Source organism: Schistocerca nitens, chromosome 9, assembly GCF_023898315.1.
Source record: "Schistocerca nitens isolate TAMUIC-IGC-003100 chromosome 9, iqSchNite1.1, whole genome shotgun sequence".
In the NCBI taxonomy this organism is placed as follows: domain Eukaryota; kingdom Metazoa; phylum Arthropoda; class Insecta; order Orthoptera; family Acrididae; genus Schistocerca; species Schistocerca nitens.
In genome coordinates, this window is record NC_064622.1 from 157,470,604 (window position 1) to 157,495,276 (window position 24,673).

At 40.7% G+C, this 24,673-nt stretch overlaps 1 protein-coding gene across 7 annotated transcripts in view; it reads left to right on the forward strand.

Annotated features, from left to right (window-relative positions):
- The window catches only part of LOC126203640 (UDP-glycosyltransferase UGT5-like), a 66,874-nt gene that overhangs the window by 34,724 nt on the left and 7,477 nt on the right, over positions 1-24,673 (forward strand). For 6 of the 7 annotated variants that reach the window (XM_049938015.1, XM_049938018.1, XM_049938019.1 and 3 more), the window contains exons 2-4: positions 1,774-2,023; positions 14,219-14,808; positions 22,686-22,908. In XM_049938015.1, coding sequence (XP_049793972.1) covers positions 1,774-2,023; positions 14,219-14,808; positions 22,686-22,908 — 1,063 coding nt within the window. Of the gene's footprint in view, positions 1-188; positions 276-1,773; positions 2,024-14,218; positions 14,809-22,685; positions 22,909-24,673 lie in introns of those variants that run through there. The other variant, XM_049938014.1, reaches the window with a different exon arrangement.

A 24,673-nucleotide genomic window follows, 5' to 3' on the forward strand; every position in this document is an offset into this window, starting at 1 on the left:
CTTGATAAGTACTCGATCTGACGAAGTTCTAATTCTATCAGACAACGAAGAAACAATGGGTCTCACTATCAGTCTGTGATAACGATGTATTTGTCACTGAGTCTTCTGATATTGGATGATATTAATCTGTCGCATCTCGTCTAGAGGAAATAACTCTAATCTGTGTTAAGCTCCTCAAGTAATGGAACAGCATCAATACGGTGGTTTTTTTAAACCACGTACTATGGCAGAGTATGATTGTTTTCAGTGGAAGGAGTAAGGACATTTTGGGCCGTGTGAGTGTTTACGTATTGTTCCATGTGTATAAAACAGAGGTTTAACGACCTGCTCTATATGTGCAGCGTATGGAAGAGAGCGTATAGTCAGGGCCGTAGGTAATAAGTGCAGGGGTACTTGGAAAGTATTCCAAAATTAATAATATTTTGTAATGTCGTTTGTGGTACTCTGTGAAGTGAAATCTGAGTTTTTGATCACGAGAACCCTGTGCTAACTTGGGGAGGACCGGAAAACCTCGTCATTTTCGGTCTTCTTTTCATATTTAACTTGTAAGTTATAAATCACGCGTTTTTACTGAATTGAAGAGCATTAAATTTCCTGCTCATATCACTGGTAAAAAATATTTTTGACCCATTGTTTACCGACGTACGATGGTTCAAAAATTCAATAAATTTCTCTAGTTACCTAGAATAAAAGCAGAACGCAGGTTTTTGCCTTGTAACTTTTTTTTTCCAGGTACGTATTTCTGCAGCTGTTCGATGTGGATGTTCGCTGGTGACTTCTTATTTGAGTGGCATTACGACACGTTTTTCTTAAGCTTTCTGCTGTTAGATATTTTTCGTGGTGATACTGAGCTTATATGCTACCTTCAGTAGCATTAGAGCAGTGTTTCATATGCGAAGAAAGTTTGACAGAACGTGAAGTGGCTGTAGTTAAAAAGAGAGGAGTGGCTATTTTTCCTCCAGTGTTCAGCGCAAAAAGCCTGAACATCAACGGTTGCTTGTAGGAAAAAAATTACAACAAGGAACTTATTTTCGCCTCATTACGTTGTGAACGTTACACTGTTACAACTGCCCCCAACCCAACCCGCTCAGGTAAGCCATCGTTATCATTTGATCTCAACAACAAAATCTTATAATGCGAGGAATAGGATACTGAAGAGTACAGACGAAAACAGACCAAGTTACCCCAGTCAGGTAAGGCGCAATCCGGCGGCTAGAGTAACGCTCCCAGAGGTAGCAAGCACGATTCTGTTATACGTAATACTGCGAGGCGATTTAATTGCAATTTCCCTTGTTTTTTAGCTCAGACGCTAACCACATTTACAACCTGTGTAAAAAAGAATTTCCATTCATATACCCGTCAAAACGATATGGTACGAACAGTAATCGTGATTCCATCCCAGACCGCATTGCAACATGAGGCGGATTTCTTTAAAACTCGTGCACATAACATAGATTTTCCTGGACAGGAAAATCACATTTCTATTGTGTGAAAGGCGATATATCGCATGTTCAGCAAAAAATTAGGAAATTGCGCCAACAGAGCACAGCAGGCTCCAGTTGATTGTTCAATGTTGTTGTGAGATTATAAATTTGTGATCTTCGGTCTAAATCCTTCAAATTTCATGTGTTTTCTTCAGCTTCAAACCAAAGATACCAGTAAAACAATTATTTAGTTCCCCAATTGTACGAACTAGGTATGAGTACGAGGACAAACAGGATATCCTGCACATGTTTAGTACTGAGAAAATGAAATGCCCATGTTTTGTTGCAGATGAAAGGCGGTTGGCATTTGACTTTGGTGGTGTCCACGGTGTGTACCTTATTTGCTGGCCATGTGGACACAGCAAACGTGTTGGCTCTTTTCCCCTTGCCAGCCAGGAGCCACTGGTTTTCACTCAAACCGCTCATTACTGGACTGTCGCAACGAGGCCACAACATCACATTGCTGATTAATGAAATGGAGAAAGATGTACCTGAGAACTGGGATGTCATAAGAATTCCAGTGATTTTTCCGGATATCTGTAAGTAATGTTCTGCAGTTTCTTGTGTCTCAAGGTTTTTAGCACTATTATATCAAAGATTTTTTGCAATCCAATGATATAAACAGAATGTACAATGTTTCTGATGCATTTAGCTGTCCTCTCTACATACCGTGTTTCAGATAATGTCTTAGAAAAGACTTATTGGTATCACTGTTAGTCACTAGAGAGTCTGAAAATCAGTTTTATGACGTCTACAATTTATAAGTTCTCGTAATTTTTCCCGGCGTTTCGGAGAAGCAGGATGGAAAATGTATGCTTTCTACATAGTGTGAAAATGAGACATTCTACGTATATAGAATAAGTTAATAGTAGAAGTCAGAATCAACAAGGTGTAATTCAGGATTTCTCCAAAATATTGCATTTCTGTTGCTTTCAAAGTGACTCATAAATATGCGTCGTAAATAAGAACAGTAAATCGACAATATGGAGGTAACATACATGACGCTTCTTATTTAATGCTAAATGTAAGTGAGAAAAACATATAAAGAGCTTTTCTAAAACTCTTTTGGCTGGTTCATTTTTCCTGTTTTCTTTTCTACTGCCTTTTCCCATCTTACGTGTTTTATTTGATAACTTCATAAAATCTGATATTTCTTGATTTTCTCTTTATACTAATACGGTTTCCTGCTTCGTTAAACCAATGTCCTCCAGATTATTGAGTACGTTCGAGGCCTCTTAAATTTTAGTATTTAATGTACATATCTTTTCTTTCTGTCTATTATGAATGTTTCTTTGGACACACCCATTTTTCTTAACATTATCTGTAACGTTCCTTATGTATTTTATACTTTTGTGATATTTCCAAATGTCTTCGTTTAGCTGTTGTTCTGTGAACTAGTATGTTGTGCATGATCTTTTTTTATGATTTTTTCGTTTATATTTACCAATTCAAGATTTAGTGTTTATGCCACACATGTAGAATTTGGTCAAATTGATGCTATAATTAATATTGTTGAAGTTGTGATGTTTCTGGAAATGTATTCATAATTTTTATGTTTATTTATTTTCTCATATATTTTTCCCACATCAGACAAAGCTACTTGGTAATTCAGTGAGTCTTTATATAACTGCCATATGCTCATAAAAGCTTTAGGAAACATATAAACCTAAAAATAAAGGAATGTCAAAGAAAATTTTGACCACAGTATATAGTGCTAAAAACAAAAAGTTCTAAATTATTATGAGAAATTACTGTATAGAATGACAAGTGTGTGCCACAAGGATGCCTTCAACTTAAATTAAACAACATTCAAGTCAATTGAAAACTGAACATACTAAATAGTGCTAAACATTAATAGCTTCAAATAAAAAACCTTCATAATCAATCACTAAATTTTCCATGAGCAACAAATTTGCAAATCTGACAACAGTCTGCACATAGGATCTATGATGATAATCTGAAGTCTAAGATTTTTATCTCAGAATGTATACAAGTCTCTGGAATATGACATTACCAGAAATTCTTATAATTAATTACTGGTTATTATGTGCTTTTATTGTCTTAACAGTTTACACAGTCAGACAAGTACCCATCAAGAATATTGTTGCATCTAAGTGTATTTATATGTTGTACATTCGCTAATCTTGCTCTGAAGCATTCTTTTATTTTACTTTTGAGGTACATTTGTTTATTGTTCGTCTTTTGTACATTTTCACGTATTTTCCTGGTGTTGAATATTTATTGTTAGTCTTAAACTGTTTTTTCATCAGTGATTTTTTAGTATTGCTTTATTAGTTGTTAGATTAAAATATCATTTCGATTTTTGTTTTTTGTGGATTTTATCCATTGGAAATCCTAAACCATCTTCAAATACTGAACACTCAATACTGAAATTACTTGGTTTTCAGCTGATTTATATTCCACCCCTGCTGTTCAGTGCTGTGAATTCCATCCTTTATTCGCAGATCACATATTCAGTTAATGGTTGTCTTAACTCAAATGCGTATGATTCTTGTACAACTGATTTTACTTTAGACCTTGTGTATGTTTCTTGTAAGGGTTTCCATGTTTCCCCTCTCTCCCAGATTCATTCAGCATGTTCAATAAGGTCAATCTGTCAGCAGAATTATAAACATTTTTAAAAGTTATAAACAGCAGCACCATTCTAGAGCTGTTTTGCTCTTTGAGCCACTATAAGTTTCAGATTGTTGATTTGTTTTGTACAAGATCTACCTTTTCTTATTCCTGCTTGATATTCTTCTGATGCAGTAACCAAGCTTCCTTCAATAACTTGCAAAAAGTAATGTATGTTTTGGAAATAAGAGAATATCACCCACATTTATTGATATCTGTTTTGTCACATTTATGATGTCATAGATTGGTCAGCACGATTTTCACTCATTTTGTATTTCTTTCCGGAATTTATTTACCAGTATATTCAGTCAAAATTACTTTCTTTTACTACTAAATTTTAAAAATATCAGCTGTTGTGTTATTTGCTATTGAAATTCTTTACAGAGTCTAAATTACTCATATTCCATATTCATTTAGAAGCCTATTTGTTTATCAAATTATTTATATTTATGAAATATTTCTTTAGGTTCATCATCACTTATCAAATTACGGAAAAACGTAGCTAAAACATGGCACCGATGACACATTATTCTTTCATAAATGACCTTGAGGTTAAATTTACTCACAAATAATTGATGGTGATTCTTCCCATTCTTTTTATTAAGTTCTGTTCAATCACATCTCATTTATCTATTATCTTATTCCGCTATTACATACATTTTCCTAATGTTTCTGTTTAAGATTTCCCTTAATGTTATTTCATTCCATAGTGATATTATTATTTGCAATAATCCTTCTTGTATTTAATTACAGTAGTGTGTTATCATATCATTCATCATTTTCTCTGGTATCACCATCGCCCCTACTACTGTATCATTTATTTATTTCAATTCTTCTGAGTTTTACAATTACAGTTCTTGCATACTTTTCAGAAATTTGTATTATCATCTTTAAGGTTCAGCACGTTTTCCATTAGATTTTCGCCAGAAATCTTACTTCTATAGTCAAAATGTTGATCACTTTCTACTTTCATCTCTTTTCTACTTTTTGTCAATTATCCCTTTGGAATCCTATAATCTATTTAAAGGATGTTGTCAATCCTTACTTCAGAAACTTATTAATTCTGACCATATGCATATTTGTGCAGCTTTTTTTGCTAAGTACTTCATTACAGATAGCTGTGTAATCTGCAAATAATATACTGTCAAAGTTGCAGTTCGCATTTCTGAAGGGTTCTGATATTAAGAAGGCTGTGTACATTTACAATGAAAATATACTTAATTCATTAGACAAAAAATTGCAGGCAACTGGTATATTTTGCGATCTGTCAAAGGCATTTGACTGTGCAAATCGCAGTATCCTTTTAAGTAAATTAGAATATTATGGTGTAACAGGAAACGCTGCAAAATGGTTCAAATCTTATGTCTCTGGCAGGAAACAAAAGGTGTTATAAGGAAAGAGATATGTATTATGCTATCAAGCATCATCCAACTGGGAACTAATGACATGTAGGGTCCCACACAATTCCATCTTAGGGCCCTTACTTTTTCTTGTATATATAAATGACCTTTCATCAGTAACATTACCAGATGCCAAGTTTGTTTTGTTTGCTGATGATACAAAACATTGCAACAAATAGCAAATCAAGTGTAGTCTTAGAAAGATCGGCTAATAAAATATTTGTGGACATTAATCACTGGTTCCTAGCCAATTCTTTGTCATTAAACTTTGAAATAACACACTACATGCAGTTCAAAACTTGTAAAGGGCGTCCCACGAGTATATGCCTGACATATGATGGCAACCAGATAGAAGAAGTGGACAGTGTTAAATTCTTGGGATTACAGCTTGATAATAAATTCAACTGGGAGGAGCACACCACAGAACTGCTGAAGCATTTTAACAAATCTCTATTTTCAATGCGAATTGTGTCAGACATAGGGGATATAAAAATGAAAAAGCTGACATACTATGCTTACTTTCATTCCATAATGTCATATGGGATTGTTTTTTGGAGTAATTCATCAAACCAAGCTAAAGTTTTCTGGGCACAAAAACGCGCAATAAGAGTTATAAGTGGTGTGAACTCAAGAACATCCTGCAGAAGCCTGTTTAGGAAACTAAGGATACTAACTACTACTTCCCAGTATATTTATTCCTCAGTGAAATTTGGCATTAAAATATATCACTTTTTCAAACCAACAGCTGAATTTATGGAATCAGTACTAGAAATAATAATAATCTTCACAAGGATTTAACGTAACTTATTCTTGTACAAAAAGGTGGGCATTATTCAGGAACACACATTTTCAATAACATGTCAGCAGCCATAAAAAGCTTAACAACCAATGAAATTCAGTTTAAGAGAAACCTAAAGGATTTATTGGTGGCCAACTCTTTCTACTCCATTGATGAATTTCTCTGTAGAACTAACTGATTTGTGTATTCTAACTTCTGCACCATGTCAGTGCAGTAATGTGTTCATTGTAAATAAGTATTGTAGTAGTTCTATTATATTTTTATTATCTTATAAATAAAAACTGTTTTTAATTTTAAAATCAGTGCATTAATGTGATCTTAGTAAATGAGTGTTTGTAAAATGATTCTTTCATACAGTGTTCATTAAAAAATGACGATCATTCCAATTGGGTCCTGTGGAAAGTACATTAGCTTATTTGTTTAAGTTGTAAATATTTGTTATGTATTATTGTTTTCTGACATGCTGTACATCTCGGAGGACCTCCTCACTGTGGATAAATTGGAATGAAAGTAAATCTAATCTAATCTGATCTAAAAGGTTGCTATTGATATTATCTGCTCCATCATTAACAATATGAACAGCAAGGGTCTCAATACGGTTCCGTGGAGCACGCCTGAATTTACTTCTCTTCTGTCGATAAGTTTCCATCCAGGATAACACGAGGCGTCCTCTGTGTCAAGAAATCATTAACCCACTCGTAAATTTCGTTATATATTCCATATTATCGTACCTATCTGGCTAACCTTTGGAGTAGTATTGAGTCATCTGATTTTCAGATTTCATACACTTTAATGGTTGACATGGTGTACGTTATTTTGTTCGAAGTATCTCACTGTGTTTGAGCTCAGAATATGTTCTACGATTCTAAACAGATGGACGTCAGTTACGATGGATGGGTAGTTCGGTAGGTCACTTCTGCTGCAATTCTTGTAGACAGGTGTGATCTCTTCTTTCTTAGAACCACTGTGCACAGTTTTTTGTTTGAGCGACCTACGGAACATTGTGTTTAAAATGGGAGTTAACTGAGCTGAAAGTTACGGATAGGACAGGGCAGAAATTCCATCGAGCTCTGGAGCCTAGTTTTCGAGATTTCAACTGTTACTCAACGCCACTGACACAAATTTCATTAATTCATCAGAATTAAACTGTGGCACTAAAGGAGCATTTGAAAACGGATTTTAACAGTTCTGATTTCCCTTTGATACCTTCCATTTCTGTTATTTTCTCACCCGTGAGTGTCTGCACACTAACTTGTCAAGGACAGCATTTACATATGGTCAGACTTTTTGTAGGATCTGTGATTCTCCTACCCAGTCGTTGAAGACTTCACGCGTTCCACTTGTAGCGGCCAAACACGTTTCATTAGACATATCTCTTTCTATAATGTTATACACTTCGTTTTACAACTGCTGTGGAGTAAGTACTATTTCTATGTAAATTTCTTTGTAGTGGGTGTATACAATGGAGGGTTCCTTCCATCATAAACAGTTCTGTACATTTTATTTTAAATAGCGATCAAACGCAGACGAAGTCCGCATTTTTATAAGAAGGCAGAACACACGTCTCTCTGTCGAATATCTTTTTATAAAAACCATGACCGGTTTCACGCCAATTTAGGCGTATCCTCAGGTGGTCTAAACAGGGTATAGAAAGGAAGCATTTTACAACTTTTTCTCATTTTTACACTGGCTTAGTTAACGTTGTTAGATGGAGTATAATAGTCCTGTACGTGATGTATTTACATAAATTGTGTGTACAACATTATTTTGCGCTGTCCCGAAGATTTTCACCTTCCTTTACGTCATTGATAAATTAAAACCCGCTCGAAACTTTTGTCAAATTGATCAAAATCATAAGAAAGATGGTGTGCTTAAAACAAAATAAAGCGAGTATTTGGTGCGGACAGAGTAAAATAGCCCCGGCAAAGCGTACGAAAATGTACATAAGCACCAGTGAAAACGTACTATATTATAAGCTGGAAGAGATGTCTAAATAGGAACACTCAACTACCTAGAGCACTATTCAATCAGCCATGAGAAAAGCTGCATTGGCCGTGGTATCTGAAAACCCAGCGAGATTCCGATAGAGAAAGTGGAGCTAATGCACCGAACCGCGAAGGGGGAGGTGGTGTGCATAAAAATAAATTACAATGTAAATCAGTTAATCATATCCGCTGTACTGCAGCTACTTAAACCGTGTAGATCTTATTTTAATCCACGTAAAAAGATATGCTGCCATGAACAAAAAGATATTCAAACTAGGTACTATAGGTACTAAAATCAATGCATGAAGCTCTGTCATACGTCGCAAGTGAACGCCGAGGATCAGCAGAAAGTTATGTCGTAAAAGAAGATGAGAAAATGGCGCTCGGACGGTGGCATGGATGCTGTTGATGACGCACTTCTCTTCACTGTAACACATGGCAGCACCAGTTGTGGGCTGGATTCCTAGAATACTGATATGTAAGAGGTGTAGTAGGTTCTTCTTCTGCTTGTGTTCTTGCATAGCAGTAGTAGTAGTAATAGAGTTTTATTCATTTATGAATCATTTTTAGAAGGATTTTGGATATGCCATGGTATACCAGATTCGAAATAAATATAACACAATTGATTTACCGGGTGATTTAGCTACCTCTACCAATGGCTTTTATGCAACCCTCAACGCCTTCAGATATCATGCGCAATGTTTCCATATTCTCTTTCTCGCCGTGTGCAAACTATTAGTCCTACAGAGGAAATGAACAGGACCTTTTTGTAGGAAATTTTGTGTAGTTTAGTTTTGTGCTTGCATACATTTTCACTTACGACCACTATTTTCGAATTATTCAAGAAAACCGTACAAAATTGGCCTTCAGACGCTTTTTTCTTCAATAACTCGAAAACTGTGGCCTCCAGCGAAAACGTATCCCATTACAGAATTTAACTACATCAAATTTCCTGCAAAACAGCCCTGTTCATTTTAATGTAGGACTAATAGTATGCGCGTAGCGAGTGAGAGAATCTGATAATCTCGTGCATGATAATCTCGTGCGTGGGTTGTGTAAAACACATTGGTAGTAGCTAAATAACCGGATCTGTTCTAAGAAGGCTGAATGTCTTTTCTGCAAGCAGAATATGCCCGAATTCTCTATAGATACAGTGCGTGTTAAATGCGTACACATAAGTTCGTAAATAATCACTGTAGTTGAATGAACATTGTGCAGACTGTATAAGTAAAGTGTCTCATCTTCGAATCCGTGTGAATTCCTTTTTGTTTCTTTATTTTCGCCGAAGGAGACACATTATTCCGGATCAATGTAGCGCTTGATTGTATATTGTGGAACACATTTTATAATGTGTGGTTAATATACCACAGACGAGGCGACTGAATGTTGGCTATAAATCAGTGTCTCCTCTGTTGGAGAATGACGTCCCTGGAGTCGAAAACTTAAACCTACTATCTGTGTTTGACATAATACGTTAGAATTGTCCTCAGTTTCATTGTCACGGTGTGTTGGGTCTGCCAGCGTATCATTAGTTTTCTTATAGCCAATAACAGTACACGGGCAAGGTCAGATACTTGCACCGCGTAGCTTTCAGTCGAACCGCCTCGTGTATGCGCTCTGCCCCGCAGTCAATTCGTGACCGCTTCATTGCTCTCGTGAAGGAAAGGAATCTGACGGCGTTGGAAGGCCAGGGCAAGGTACGACGGTCACTCCAAAAGAAATGCACACTATTTTTTAAAAAATAAAGTTTTCATTCTGCATGTGTGAAAGTTTTACATCCTTCCCGCTTGTTTTCAAACTTAATTCAACCTGTTCCCGTGAGTGGCGCCGTCACATCATGTCTTCAAGATGGCTGTTACACTTGACGTTCGTCAGAAGCAACGTGCTGTCATAGAATTCCTGTCTTGTGAAAACGAGACGGTGGGAAACATGCACAAGAGGTTGAAAAAGGTGTATGGAGATGCTGCTGTCCATGGCAGTACAGTTAGTCGGTGGGCAAGCAGGTTACGTGATGAAAGCAAGCACGGCAATACTGAAGATTGTCCTCGCAGCGGCAGGCCTCGTACTGCACGCACTCCAGACAATGTGCAGAGAGTTAACGAATTGGTGACTGCTGACAGGCGCATCACAGTGAACGAATTGTCACGCTACGTGGGGATAGGGGAAGGAAGTGTTTGCAGAATACTGAAAGTGTTGGCGTTAAAAAAAGGTTTGTGCCAAGTGGGTTCCCAGGATGTTGACAGTGGCTCACAAAGAAACAAGAAAAACAGTATGCAGTGAACTTTTGGAACAGTACGAGAATGGTGGAGATGAATTTCTTGTAAGAAATGTGACAGGTGATGAAACATGGCTCCATCATTTTTCGACAGAGACGAAGAGGCAATCATTGGAGTGGCATCATGCAAATTCACTCAAGAACAAAAAATTCAAAACCACACCTTCTGCTCGAAAAGTTATGGTTACGGTGTTTTCCGACTCCCAAGGACTCTTGCTTGCCAAGTGGCACCACCATAAATTCTGATGCATGTGTGACGACATTGAAGAAACTTCAAGCTCGACTGAGTCGTGTTCGACCAGATCGGCAAAAGCAGGATGTTTTGCTGTTGCACGACAAAATTCAAATGGCTCTGAGCACTATGGAACTTAACTTCTGAGGTCATCAGTCCCCTAGAACTTAGAACTACTTAAACCTAACTAACATAAGGACGTCAACACATCCATGCCCGAGGCAGGATTCGAACCTGTGACCGCAGTGGTCACGCGGTTCCAGACTGTAGCGGCTAGAACCGCTCGGCCACCCCGGCCGGCTGTTGCACGACAATGCACGGCACATGTCAGTCAAAAAACCATGGAAACGATCACAAAACTCGGATGGACAACACTCAAACACCCGCCATACAGTCCTGACCTGGCTCCATGTGACTATCATCTCTTTGGGAAACTGAAAGACTCTCTTCGTGGAACAAGGTTTGAAGACGATGACTCCCTTGTGCATGCTGCCAAACAGTAGCTCCATCAGGTTGGTCTAGAATTTTACCGTGCGGGTATACAGGCGTTGGTTCCAAGATGGCGAAAGGCAGTTGAGAGGGATGGAAATTATGTGGAGAAATGAAAATATTGTTCCTAAAGGATGTATCTACACACTGTAAAACGTTCAAACATGTAGAATAAAAGATGGATTAAAAAAAATAGTGTGCATTTCTTTTGGAGTGACCTTCGTATTTCCCTAGCGCAACGGCGCAACGATGGATCAAACATTATCGTTATACTGGAGAAACCAATAGGCGCGTGACAACACTTATCCAGAAGAACGAACTTGTCAACCCTTCATGGCAAAATCTAAGGTGCAGAAACAGCTTCGAGAGGCTGGACAACTTAGCAAACATACGACCATCAGGACAGTCTCCTCAATTTTTCCGGCGAATCTGTATTGTCCTCAGTGAAAAATTGTCCAGGACGAGTATACAGGTCGCAAGACGCCCGTTTAGACCCCAAATACATCCCATGAGTCATCTCGCTGTGGCTGTCCGTCTGTAGCAGTTTGGGGTTGAATGTCTTTCAATGGATATGGTGTGCTTCACAGGATAGATGGCCGACTTGATGCTCCTCAGCATACCTGCATTATGAGTAATATTAAGATCCTATCAGTGCGACAACTATATCCTGAGGGGGTATTCTGTTTCCAGCAGAACCAGTATTCTTTACACATCTCATAAATGGTGCTGGAGTGGTTTGCAGAACTGAATCAGATTTCTCTTCTAGACCTCCTAATAACGTGTCGGGCCTATTTTTTCTCCTCATCGAGCAGTACCTTGACGTGGCATGGATTCAACAAGTCGACGCAAATCCCCTGCAGGAATACTGAGCCATGTTATCTCTATAGCAGTCCATAATTGTGTATGCTAGTGCAGGATCTTGTGCACGAACCGACCTCTCGAGTATATACCATAAGTATTCGCTGTGATCCATGTCGGTCGATCTAGGTGGCTAAATCATTCACTCAATCTGTCCAGAATGTTCTCACTTGGCGCACTGTCATCCATAAAAATTCCACTGTTGTTAGGGAAGATGAAGTCCACGAATGGCTCCGAATGCTCTCCAAGCAGCCGAATGTAACCATTTCCACTCATTGATAGAGTCGGTTGGGCCAGAGGACCCAGTCCATTCCATGTAAACACAGCCCAAACTATCATAGAGCCACCACTGGCTTTCTCAGTGCATTGTTGACAACTTGGATCCATAGTTTCGTAGGTTCTGCTCACACTCGAGCCCTACAATGAGATCGTACCAACTGAAATCTGGACTCATTTGAGCAGGCTACGGTTTTCCCGTCGTCTAGGGTCCAACCGATATGGTCACGAGCCCATGGGAGGCGCTTGCAGGCGACGTCGTGATGTTAGCCAAGGCACTCGCGTCGGTCTTCTACTGCCACAGCCCATTAACGTGAAATTTCATCGCACTGCTCTAACGAATATGATCGTCGTACGTCCCACATTGATTTCTGCGGTTATTTCATGTATTGTTGCTTGTGTGTAGACGCTGGCAACTCTACGTAAACGCCACTGCTCTCCGATGTTAAGTGAAGGCCGTAGGGCCGCTGAGTGGTCCGTGGTGAGAGGTAATGGCTGAAATTTAGAATTCTTGTCACCCTGTTGACACTGTGGATCCCGGAGTATTGAATTCCGTAATGATTCCCGAAATGGAATGTCTTATGCGTCCAGCTCCAACTACGATTCGGCGGCCAAAGTCTGTCAATTCCTGCCGTGCGCTCATAATCGCTTCGGAAACCTTATCACATGAATCATCCGAGTACAAATGACATCTCCACCAATGCACCACCCTATCATACCTTGTGTACGCGATACTATTGCCATCTATATACATTCATATCGCAATCGCCCAACTTTTGTACCCCCAGTGTAAAACCTACGGCTTATAGCGTTAAACGTCGAAGATGAGTTCGTTATAGATGGAGCAAAAACTCATATAGTGGAAGGGCAGGGAATAAATCAGACTTTTCAAAATAGCCATTGCTTTAAGTGAGTTAGGGAATTCACTGGAAATTTAAATCAGTGTGGGCAGAGAGTGATTTGAACTAAACGTCCTCATGAATACGACTGTCTTAGCACAGCCCCATCATCTTCAGCATAGGGACTGGGACTACCGCTGTTTCCATATGTCCCCGTTGTCAGCCTGATTCCCGACTTAAGGCACTTCGGGGAAATATGGGTCAGCATCAGAGCAATGTTTTCGAAAACTTACCGTATTAAGCAAATAATTGAGGACGTAGGTTGCAAGTGCTACTCTGAGATGAAGAGGTTAGCACAGGAAAGGAATTCGTGGCGGGCCGCATCAAACCAGTCAGTAGACTGATGAGCAAAAAAAAAAAAAAAAAAAAAAAACCGTATTAAAGTACTAGTGCATTTACGCAATATTTTGATTTCTCCTTCAGAATTTATCGCTGCCGCTATATACTGTGGGTTAATATTTACTCATACCATCACTGCCTATGCGTCTGGGCTTTAGGAGGAGCTGGTTCCTGTACAACACCTTTGCGCCTATTGTTACTGGATGTGTTACAAGGTTTACACAGAACCGGAAAGCGTTACATGAAGATTTCTGTGCCTCATGATTCTTGAATTCTTGCCATTGTGTGTGGTATTGGTTCAAATGGCTCTGAGCACTATGCGACTTAACTTCTGAGGTCCTCAATCGCCTAGAACTCAGAACTAATTAAACCTAACTAACCTAAGGACATCACACACATCCATGCCCGAGGCAGGATTCGAACCTGCGACCGTAGCGGTCGCTCGGCTCCAGACTGTGTGGTATTAACATGATATTTATATGTACTGCACTCTCTATCATCTTTCATAATGGCTTGGATATTAATACAGTCTCGGTATTTTTTTTCAGTAAAAAGTGGAAATACCATGAAACTACAATCTTCAGCTGGAGGTATGAAGCTATATGATGTCGTGGTGGACGCGGGCATCGATATTTGTGGGAAATTATTCCAGCTGGAGTCTATTCAGAAACTGATCAACACAAAAGAGACAAAGTTCGATCTGCTTCTTATTGAATATTTCATGGACGAGTGTCTCCTAGGCTTGGCACATAAATTTAGCATTCCTGTGGTCGCTTTGTCTTCCTTCGGAGGGTTTCCCTTTACAGGAGATGCAGTTGGTGATCCGTATACACCATCATATGTTCCGGATGTTGTGTACACATATACAGACCACATGACTTTCTGGCAGCGGCTGCACAACTCTCTGTCAGTGGCGTATGCAAGATATGTGTACAATTATTACTACTGCCCGAAAATTGATGAAATGATGAAGCAGAATTTCAAAGATCCTACAATGCCAAGTGTGTCAGCTTTGATAGCTAATGCGTCACTGCTGATCGTCCAAAGCCACGTGAGCTTCGCGTACCCTCGACCCCACTTACCCAGCGTGATTGAGACCGGCGGTATGCACATACAGCAACCACAGGCACTACCACAGGTAGGTACAGCGCTTTTAGTAGGATTATTAGTGCCTTATACTAGAAACCTTAACCAATTTTTCTGATATACAGACATGACCATGATCAGATTTTTATTTCAATATACAAGGTCCATAGAAATGTTACAGGCTGACAGTTATGAACTACATTAAAAAAAAACGTAAATTAGAAACGGCGGCATGCACAAACTTTATTCAACATGTAAATGTCACTACAGATATTCGGATTTAGGTTATGACATGGTCGATATGCCTGCCATCATTGGCGATGATGTGACGCAGACGAATAGCGAAATTCTGCATGACCTCGTGAATGGCTGTTTTCAGTTCAGCAAGGTGTAGGGGTTATTATTGTACACCTTGTTCTTAATACAGCCCCACTAAAAGGAGTCGCATGTGGTCAGTCCGTAGAATATAGTGGCCAATCGTGGCCCATGCCAGGGGCCTCTGAGTACCCGAGAGCCAAAATACGGTCCACAAAGTGCTCCTCCATGACATCAAACACTCTCCTGATTCGACGGGGTCGAGCTCCGTCTTGCATGAACCACATCTTGTCGAAATGAGGGTTAATTTGGATAATGAGGATGAAGTCATCTTCCAAAACTTTCACATACCGTTCGGTAGTCACTCTGCCATCAAGGAATATCGCACCGATTACTCCATGACTGGGCACTGCCCACCGCACAGTCACCCGTTGATGGTGAAGAGACTGCTCGATCGCGAAATGCGGAATCTCAGTCCCCCCAATGCGGCAATTTTGCTTATTGACGAACCCATCAGAATGAAAGAGCGCTTCATCGCTTAACCAAAGAACAATGCGCATACTATTTCCCATAATATCCGCTGCCAACCGTGCAGTTTGAACATTCTAACGCAAACTGTTGAGAAGTTATGACGATTTTATTTCATATAGTTCAATAATTGTCACCCTGTATATTAATGCGCTGACGGAAGCCAACCAGGGGAGAAGGCGAGAACATAAAGTAGGAAGAAACATGGAAATGAGGAGAAGAAACTGTGCCAACAGAACACTTCAGGACAGCCCATAGCTTACATAAGTATTTTATAAGCTTACATTAATAAAATACTTGTAAGCTATGATCTGTGTTCGTGTGTTTGTTACCACAGTTTCTTCTCCTCATTTCCCTGCTTCTTCCTAATTTGTATTTCCACCTTCTCCTCTAATTGGTTTCCGTCTTCCTTCCGGCCCCCCCACCCTCCCACCTAGCTTGCTATCATTTATTTTTTATTCGTCTCTACCTTGATCTATAGACACTGTGACTTGCTCAATAATATCGTTTGTGGGTTCTCACCCCGTTTCTCCCTCTCTTTCCTCCATATTACTATTCTTTTTTGTTCATTGTCCTATGCTCATAGTGGATCATTAAAATTACGCTTTAAAGAAATGGTTACTCCGCTCTTCCTCTTAGTTGGTTATGCTGCTTAAAATTAGAATATTTAACTATGCATTCGGTTTAGTTGAATGTAATTCACAGTCAGTTTGACGTTCTCTGTTTCTTTTTGTGTTCTAACTGAATATTACGATCTATTTGACAGTTTTTACTTTCAACCAAAGACTATATTGCAGCACGTTGTTTGTTAGATTGATGGGTCAATTGTTAACATATGCTGTGATATTTTTATGTTTACTATGCATTATCTATGCCTGTTCTCCATGTGTTACTTGACCTGTTTTCATCCGTTCGTTTGTTACTGATTTTCGACGTGAATAAGCCTTGTGGTGACAATTGATTTGTACAGTTATTATATCGCTGACAATTTTAGTGACTATGGTTGTCTTGCAACAGCTGATTGTAACGTTTTATTTCACGGTGTAACATTCCAGGCATTTATGCCTGTAAGTATGATGTTTGTAACCTTACACTAACTTGTGACATTTTGTATTTCAACTAAGGTTGAAAATGTAGCGCTGTGGAAAATAAAAGACATCCGAAGATTTTCACCATGAATTACAATATTTATTTAGCAGCTGATTTTTCCCACCAGTATGCACCTTCAAAACCTTTGAGCGAGGGATGCTCGACAAGCTTCTTTTGAAAGTCTCTTGATCTCCTCTACCATTTCACCAGATGTGCATTTATTTCCAGAACCTGATTGTCTGTTTACACTTCCAGTGGCTGAAAATTTGTCGTAACAAGCCATAATAAACGTTTGCTGTTCTCCCTTTTAGATTCACTTCGGAAATTTCTTTGGACAGCAGAGGGCCATTTTGTTTCCGCATAACGCACCATGCACTGTAGTGGTGTAGTCATTACTGGTAGTTATTTAGCACCTGAAATAAAAGAAAGGAATGGTTTAGAACAAAAATCTACACAAAAGTGTTTGAATTGTTTTAGATGATGCTGCAAACCACAAGTATGTATGTCTCATTATTTAACTGCATTTGGAAATCGGAGAGGTTTCATGTAGTCATGCTGTGTAAAGTGTCTTAAAGACGTTTACTCCTGCATGCACGTATTGAGATGCATCAAGAAGGGCGACACAGAGTCGAATAACCTAATCTGAATCAGTTTTGTGTGCTGCCCCCGATGGTCTGTAACGTATGCAAACTGTTGTTGCACAATGAACGATTTTTCAATTTTTATCATAGTACGGAAATGGTTTATACTGAGCTGTACGTATTAGCTAAAAACATCAGAGTCAAAAAGCAAAGAGACATTTGTATGAATGCTTGTCTAACGGCGATATGAATTAATAAAATCTTCTCAGGCTACCAACCAAGTCAGGTGTTCCTCGGATGCTGTCAAGATCTGTGTGGCTGCCATGTGTCGCCTTGGTCTCGCCGTTGTGTGGCCACGCTACTGTCCTTGACGTCAAGGGCGTTCTCTTCCTCGCCAGATGTGGTAGTGTTTTCGTCCCGCGTTCATCGCGTCCGCTTCAACTTCACGATGGCTGGATGCCTAGTACGTAATGTTTGGCCGACGTAGTAGCAGCCCCACTGTCATGATATCTTGGCGTTCTGAGGCCTAGATCGCCCTTCGTAGGCCACATGAGCTGCCGTACTTTTGCTGGGGGTCTGAACGCTGGTGAAATGTTGTCTCTTCGAGGGCGAGCTAATTTTTACCGAGACTGTCACAGAAAGGTAAAAACGATGGATTGCTACTCTCTTCTTCGCTGGTGTTTTTCCTGCGAATCTCACCAGGAATAGCCTGTGATACCTGGTGATGATTGTAGTTATTCTCCTGGAAGGCTGTTCGGGGGTCGCTTAGTTCTTGTTGCAGTTTTCCAGTGTCTCTGAGATTATTTTAGCACGATGGACGAGGGAGTTCAGAACGCCACGCATTTGTGCCAGATGGTGGCGGCTAGGAGCGTACAGATACTGATCCGTGTGTGTTCGTTTACTACAGACGCTGTGGTTGAGGCGCCCATTGGTTTTCCGTCGAACCAGGGCGTCAATGGACGGAAATGCACCATTTGTCTCTATTTCCATCGTAAGTCTAATTTGGTTGTGCCGGCCGCGTTGGGCGAGCGGTTCTAGGCGCTTCAGTCCGGAACCGCGTGACTGCTACGGTCGCAGGTTCGAATCCTGCCTCGGTCATGGATGTGTGTGATGTCCTTAGGTTAGTTAGGTTTAAGGAGTTCTAAGTTCTAGGGGACTGATGACCTCGGAAGTTAAGTCCCATAGTGCTCAGAGCCATAATTTGGTCGTGAATGCCATCCAGGTGTTCTGAGAAGTCTCCCAGTGTTTCATGTCCATGGGGCATGATGCTAAATGTGTCGTCGCAGTAACGACAAAAGCCGAAATACTGGATGCCATATAGGAAATACGACGATGTCAACTTGTGCCTAAACAGTTCCACAATCGCCTTTTCAAATAACTGGGAGAGGAGATCTATGCAGGCGTTGACAGGCACACGCGTAAGTAGAGAGACCACATCAAAACTGAACGATGCATCACCTTGTCCAAGACGCAGATGTTTAGTTCCGTTGATAAAGTCGTCGGTGTTCCTTTGACGTAATGCACACTGCGACCCGCATGTTGTCTAGATGTTTTGCCAGTCTGTAAGTTGGTGAACCAATGGAGTTGACACAGGGGCGAAGAAGAGAATCCGTTTCGTGGGTCTCTGGTAGCCCATAAAGCGTAGATAGTCTCTGGCCTATAGGAGGAGATCCTTAGCAACGGCCTCTTCCAGTGATGACTGTTTTAGGAGCTCTGATGTTTTCCTCATTATTGTCGACAACGGGTCCTGCGGCAGTTGGTAGGTATTCTCGTCGAGAATCAGCTGAACTCTAGCGTCGTAATCAGGTTCATTCAGAATGACGGATGCACTGGCCGTGTCAGCTAGTAGAGTCACGATGAGGGAATCGTTGTGGAGCGCGAGGCGTCCATGACGACCAGTCCTAGTCAAGTCAAACGGGATGGTTTAAATTTTAAAACAATCTAGTACGTTTCGCGACGAATTTCGTCTCCACTCTCACGAGACATCTTACGGAAAGCTCGTTCAACCCTTCTTATAATTTCACAGAGAGGGATGCCCCTAAGCGCTGGTGCAACGTTAAAACCTTTCTCAAATGCCGAAATGGCACCCGCGTCGACATCTCTGTCCGTTATATTGATGACATTTCTCTTGCTATTTGTTTATGGTCTTCTTCTGCAATGAGACATGGTGTGCTATAGTGGCACCATCGGTTCACTGCAAAGCCCATCGTGGAAGAAGACCACAGAGAAACAGGAAGGGAAGTTCATCCTACTGCCTCAACAACAACACGGTGCAGAACCAAATCAACAGTACGGTCATCAATATGACAGAGAGAGATATCGACGCGGGTGCCGTTTCGGCTTTTAAGGAAGGTCTTACGTTTGCGACAGCGCTTCGGAGTATCCATAGGTGTGATATTATGAGAGACCTTAGACAGAAAATCCGCAAAATGCCTTGTGAGAGTGCAGACGAAATTCGTCGCGAAACGTGCCAGTTGTTTCAAAACCTAAACCAACCCGTCTAACTTAATTTGGTCTGAACGTAAGGGACGTCTTGCAACTCCCTAACGATTCCCCCTTCCCTCCTGTCGTGCTTCTGTCAGCTGACAAGGGCTATGCATCCGTCATTCTGAAAAAAGCTGACTAGGACGCTAAAATCCAATTGATTCTCGACGGGGATACCTACCGGAAACTGCCATGGGACCCGACGTCAAGAATGATGAGGAAGCTCCTGAAACAGTCACCCCTGGAAGAGGCCGTTTATAAGAATCACCTCTCTCAGGAGCAGAGACCACCTACTCTTTATGGGCTACCGGAGATTCACTGAGAACACCATCAACTTTTAGACCGGCAAAACATCTGGCCAGCCTCCTTACACCGCATGTGGGTCGCTGTGTGCATCACATCGAGAACACTGATACATTTATCAGTCGAATTAAACATTTGCCTCTTGGGCCAGATGATACAGTATTATGGTCACTTTTGATGTGGTCTCCCTATTTATGCGTGTTTCTGTCAAAGACTGTATAGGTCTCCTCTCCCAGTTATACCAACAGACACACACTGTTTAAGCACTAGTTGTCATCATAGTATTTACTATTTTGCGTCCAGTATTTCGTAAAGTTGGACGCCTTGGCGATGGGAAGCACGTTAGCTCCATGCACAGCCAACTTTTTTGTGGATAAATTTGAAGACATCGCTTTCGACGCGGCTCCAGCTAAGCCGAGTTACTTTTACCGTTACGGCTACGACACATTTATCATCTGGCCCCGTGGACGTGTGGTGCATTGCTCTTCCTTCACGACCTCGTTCGCCGGAAAACCAGTGAGCTCCTCTGCCACAGTGTCTATAGGAAACCAACACACACAGATCGGTTTCTGCACGCTCTCATCCACCACCCTCTGGCACAAAAGCGTGACGTTCTGAATTCGCTCGTCCATCGTGCTACTAGAACTATGCCACCTCCGAAGAGGCTTCCAGTAAAATGGCTACAATCATCACCAGGCTATTTCTGGTGTGATTCTCAGGAAAAATACCACTGCGGAAGAGAGTGCGAAATTATCGTCTTTATATTTCTATGGCACTGGTCGGGAAAGATTAGCTGGCTACTGAAGAGACACAACATTTCATCAGTGTTCAGGCCCCGAGCAGAAATTTGACTGTTCATGAGGCCTGTGAAGGACGGTCTAGGACTCGGAACGTCAGGAGTGTACGAGATACCATGTCATTATGGTTGTTACTGCGTTGGCCAAACAGTACACACTGTGGAGCAACGTCGGACGGAACACGGGAGGTGCTTATACCTACGCTATCCTTAACACGCTTTAAAGGGTAAAAACTGTAGAAATAAAAATTGGAGGAATTTGCAACTCAGCGCAGCCTATCACCCAGCCATCGCGAGATCTAAGCGGGCACGACGGACGCGGGGCGAAAATATTACCATATTCGGCGAGGAAGAGAACACAAGACCCTCGAGAATTACAGACCACCGCACGTACGATACAGCACGTGACACTGCAAGTCTTACGAGTGCCAGCAGCTGTCTCCAGCAGGGAGCGAGTAACTATTTCAAACAAGCTTAATAATTTCTAACTGCGCGTTTAAATGCTTGCATGCTCTCGATAGCATCGACAAAGTTAAGAGCTTTAGTGGGTACATTTTCGTTGACATAATGATTTCCCATGAGCTCTGTCAGAGCCGACCATTAAGTATGGTGGACAAGGCGACTAGTGTGACTACACAAGTTCGTTGTGGGACCCGTATTTCTCATGGGTCCTGAAGAGAGCAGTAGTGACGTCACAGCCAGAAGCGTGGCTATATAAAGGCGTAGCCAAGGCGACACGGTAGTCATTTACCACTTGACAATGGCTGAGCTCAATCGGAAGCTCGTGGGGTTTTAACCACCTGAAGGCGCTGGAAGCATGAAAAGATACTACTTAAAAAACATTCATCTGTCGGAAGTCTGTTGCTATTCGAGTCTGAGGATAGACGGTATTCGTTCCACATACTACCTTGGAAAGTAGCTTTAAGAGACGATCTGTAGCCAGCGGTCAGGAATATTTTTCAACTTAATGTTTACTAAAATGCCTCAGGTTTCGATATCGGCTAAATAGAACAGAAGTTGGTAATCGGAAGAGATTTTAGAATACAAGTTGCCCTGGTTAACGTGAAGCTGTAGGTGCTTGTTTAGATGAGCTGGGAAAGCATGTATAATAATAGTTTGATAAACTTGGAGGTGAAGGTGAGGAGTACGTAGGATGTGATGTCGTGGGTAAGGTTTGTTGGATGTAAGGTTTTCCAGAGGTCAGGATAGTGACTTGGACATAGTTCAAGAGGGTGATACCTACTGTTAGAAAATTATGAGCGGAGAGTTGTGACTGACATTTACAGTGGTCCCAAAGCTACTGACCATCAATGGGCGCATGCAGTTTTTGGACCTCTTGACGATTTTCAGTGGCTGTATCCTGAAGTACATGGACTACTCTGACAACCACCAATTAGCAATATGTATGTACTGTGCTTGTCATCTGGAACAAAAACAAAATTTCAATGATGTACTCTCTGTGTGTGTTTCTGTGCGGACAAAGAGTAGAAGCACATTCATATTTTAATTTAGTACTTTGTATTACGTGGATTTTAGATTACCGTGCTGCTGTGAAAGAACACTACACTAACATTCAGATCGACAAACATTCAGATATGATTTTCAAGTAGACGTACTTTGGATAACACAGCACTTGCCAATACGAGTAAAGCCTCGACATACGCGAACTTCGCACAACGAAACATAGGGTAGTGCAGTAACTGTCATATTCACAGACTTGAAGTAACGTCATTTACGAGTTATTAAATTAACTGTGTAGCTATACCTGTTAAGAAACATCGGCCTTTTATTTTGTCGTGACGCACCTATTATCGTTTCCTTTGTGTGCTGTAGGACTTGAAGAAGCTAATGGACAACGCAAATGACGGCGTCATTTTCTTCAGCATGGGATCTTTTGTAAGGAGTACTGATTTTCCCCAGGAGAGTGTTCAAGCTTTTCTAACTGCTTTCTCTAAACTGAAACAACTGGTCCTGTGGAAATGGGAGACGGACACTATGCCTGGGAAGCCAGAAAATGTGCATCTTGGCAAATGGTTTCCACAGTCTGACTTGCTAGGTAAGTTCCACTACGGTTTCTCTCAAAGTGCATTATCACTTGCAGAAATATAGAGTGTCTCAAAAAGAATGACCTGATTTAAAAACTACATATTGATCAAAATATACTATAAACATCCGGTACATACAAAATACAAAATCTTAAAAATTTTAAATGTGTTGTTGTTGCTGTGCTCTTCTGTCCTGAGACTGGTTTGATGCAGCTCTCCATGCTGCTCTATCCTGTGCAAGCTTCTTCATCTCCCAGTACTTACTGCAACCTACATCCTTCTGAATCTGCTTAGTGTATTCATCTCTTGGTCTTCCTCTACGATTTTTACCCTCCACGCTGCCCTCCAGTTCTAAATTTGTGATCCCTTGATGCCTCAGAACATGTCCTACCAACCGGCCCCTTCTTCTTGTCAAGTTGTGCCACAAACTCCTCTTCTCCCCAATTCTATTCAATACCTCCTCATTAGTTATGTGATCTACTCATCTAAACTTGAGCATTCTTGTGTAGCACCACATTTCGAAAGCTTGTATTCTCTTCTTGTCCAAACTGTTTATCGTCCATGTTTCACATCAATATATGGCTACACTCTATACAAATACTTTCAGAAACGACTTCCTGCCACTTAAATCTATACTCGATGTTAACAAATTTCTCTTCTTCAGAAACGCTTTCCTTGCCATTGCCAGTCTACATTTTATATCGTCTCTACTTCGACCATCATCAGTTATTTTGCTCCCCAAATAGCAAAACTCCTTTACTACTTTAAGTGTCTCATTTCCTAATCTAATTCCCTCAGCATCACCCGACTTAATTCGACTACATTCCATTATCCTCGTTTTGCTTTTGTTGATGTTCATATTATATCCTCCTTTCAAGACACTGTCCATTCCGTTCAACTGCTCTTCCAAGTCCTTTGCTGTCTCTGACAGAATTATAATGTCATCGGCGAACCTCAAAGTTTTTATTTCTTCTCCATGGATTTTAATACCTACTCCGAATTTTTCTTTTGTTTCCTTTACTGCTTGCTCAACATACAGGTTGAATAACATCGGGGAGAGGCTACAACCCTGTCTCACTCCCTTCCCAACCACTGCTTCCCTTTCATGTCCCTCGACTCTTATAACTGCCATCTGGTTTCTGTACAAATTGTAAATAGTCTTTCGCTCCCTGTAATTTACCCTGCCACCTTTAGAATTTGAAAGAGAGTATTCCAGTCAACATTGTCAAAAACTTTCTCTAAGTCTACAAACAATTTTAAATATGCTATTACAAATGTTCTATGTGTCCACCAGGAGCATCACCAGGAGGCGATAGCTGAGTTCAACTTTACACAATGTATCTGCTTTTACAGAAGTTATGGCAGCTGTTACTCTGTTCTTCACTTCTTCTGTGTCACGAGGCAAAGGATAGATGAAAGCACTTTCTTTCACAAATTTCCACGAGAAAAAATCGCTTGGTGTCAACGTCTGGCGATGTTGGACGTCAAGAATGCAGGGCCGTGTCTCGGGTTACCGTGCCCCCTGTCCAGCGTTGAGCTATCTTCAGAAGCATGCAGCTCCACCACAATGGATAAAAAGTACGTCAGTTTCTCAGTGACATTCTGCTGCTGGTGGAGACGCAGAGCATTTGTATTAGCATAGTTAAAACTACCAAGATTTTTGTGAGCATTTTGAAATTCATCCCATGTTTGTCGTATGTTTTTATCAATACATATGGAGTTTTGAAATAAGGTAGTTCTCTTTGAAACACAGTGTATGTTGTTATAATAACTGCG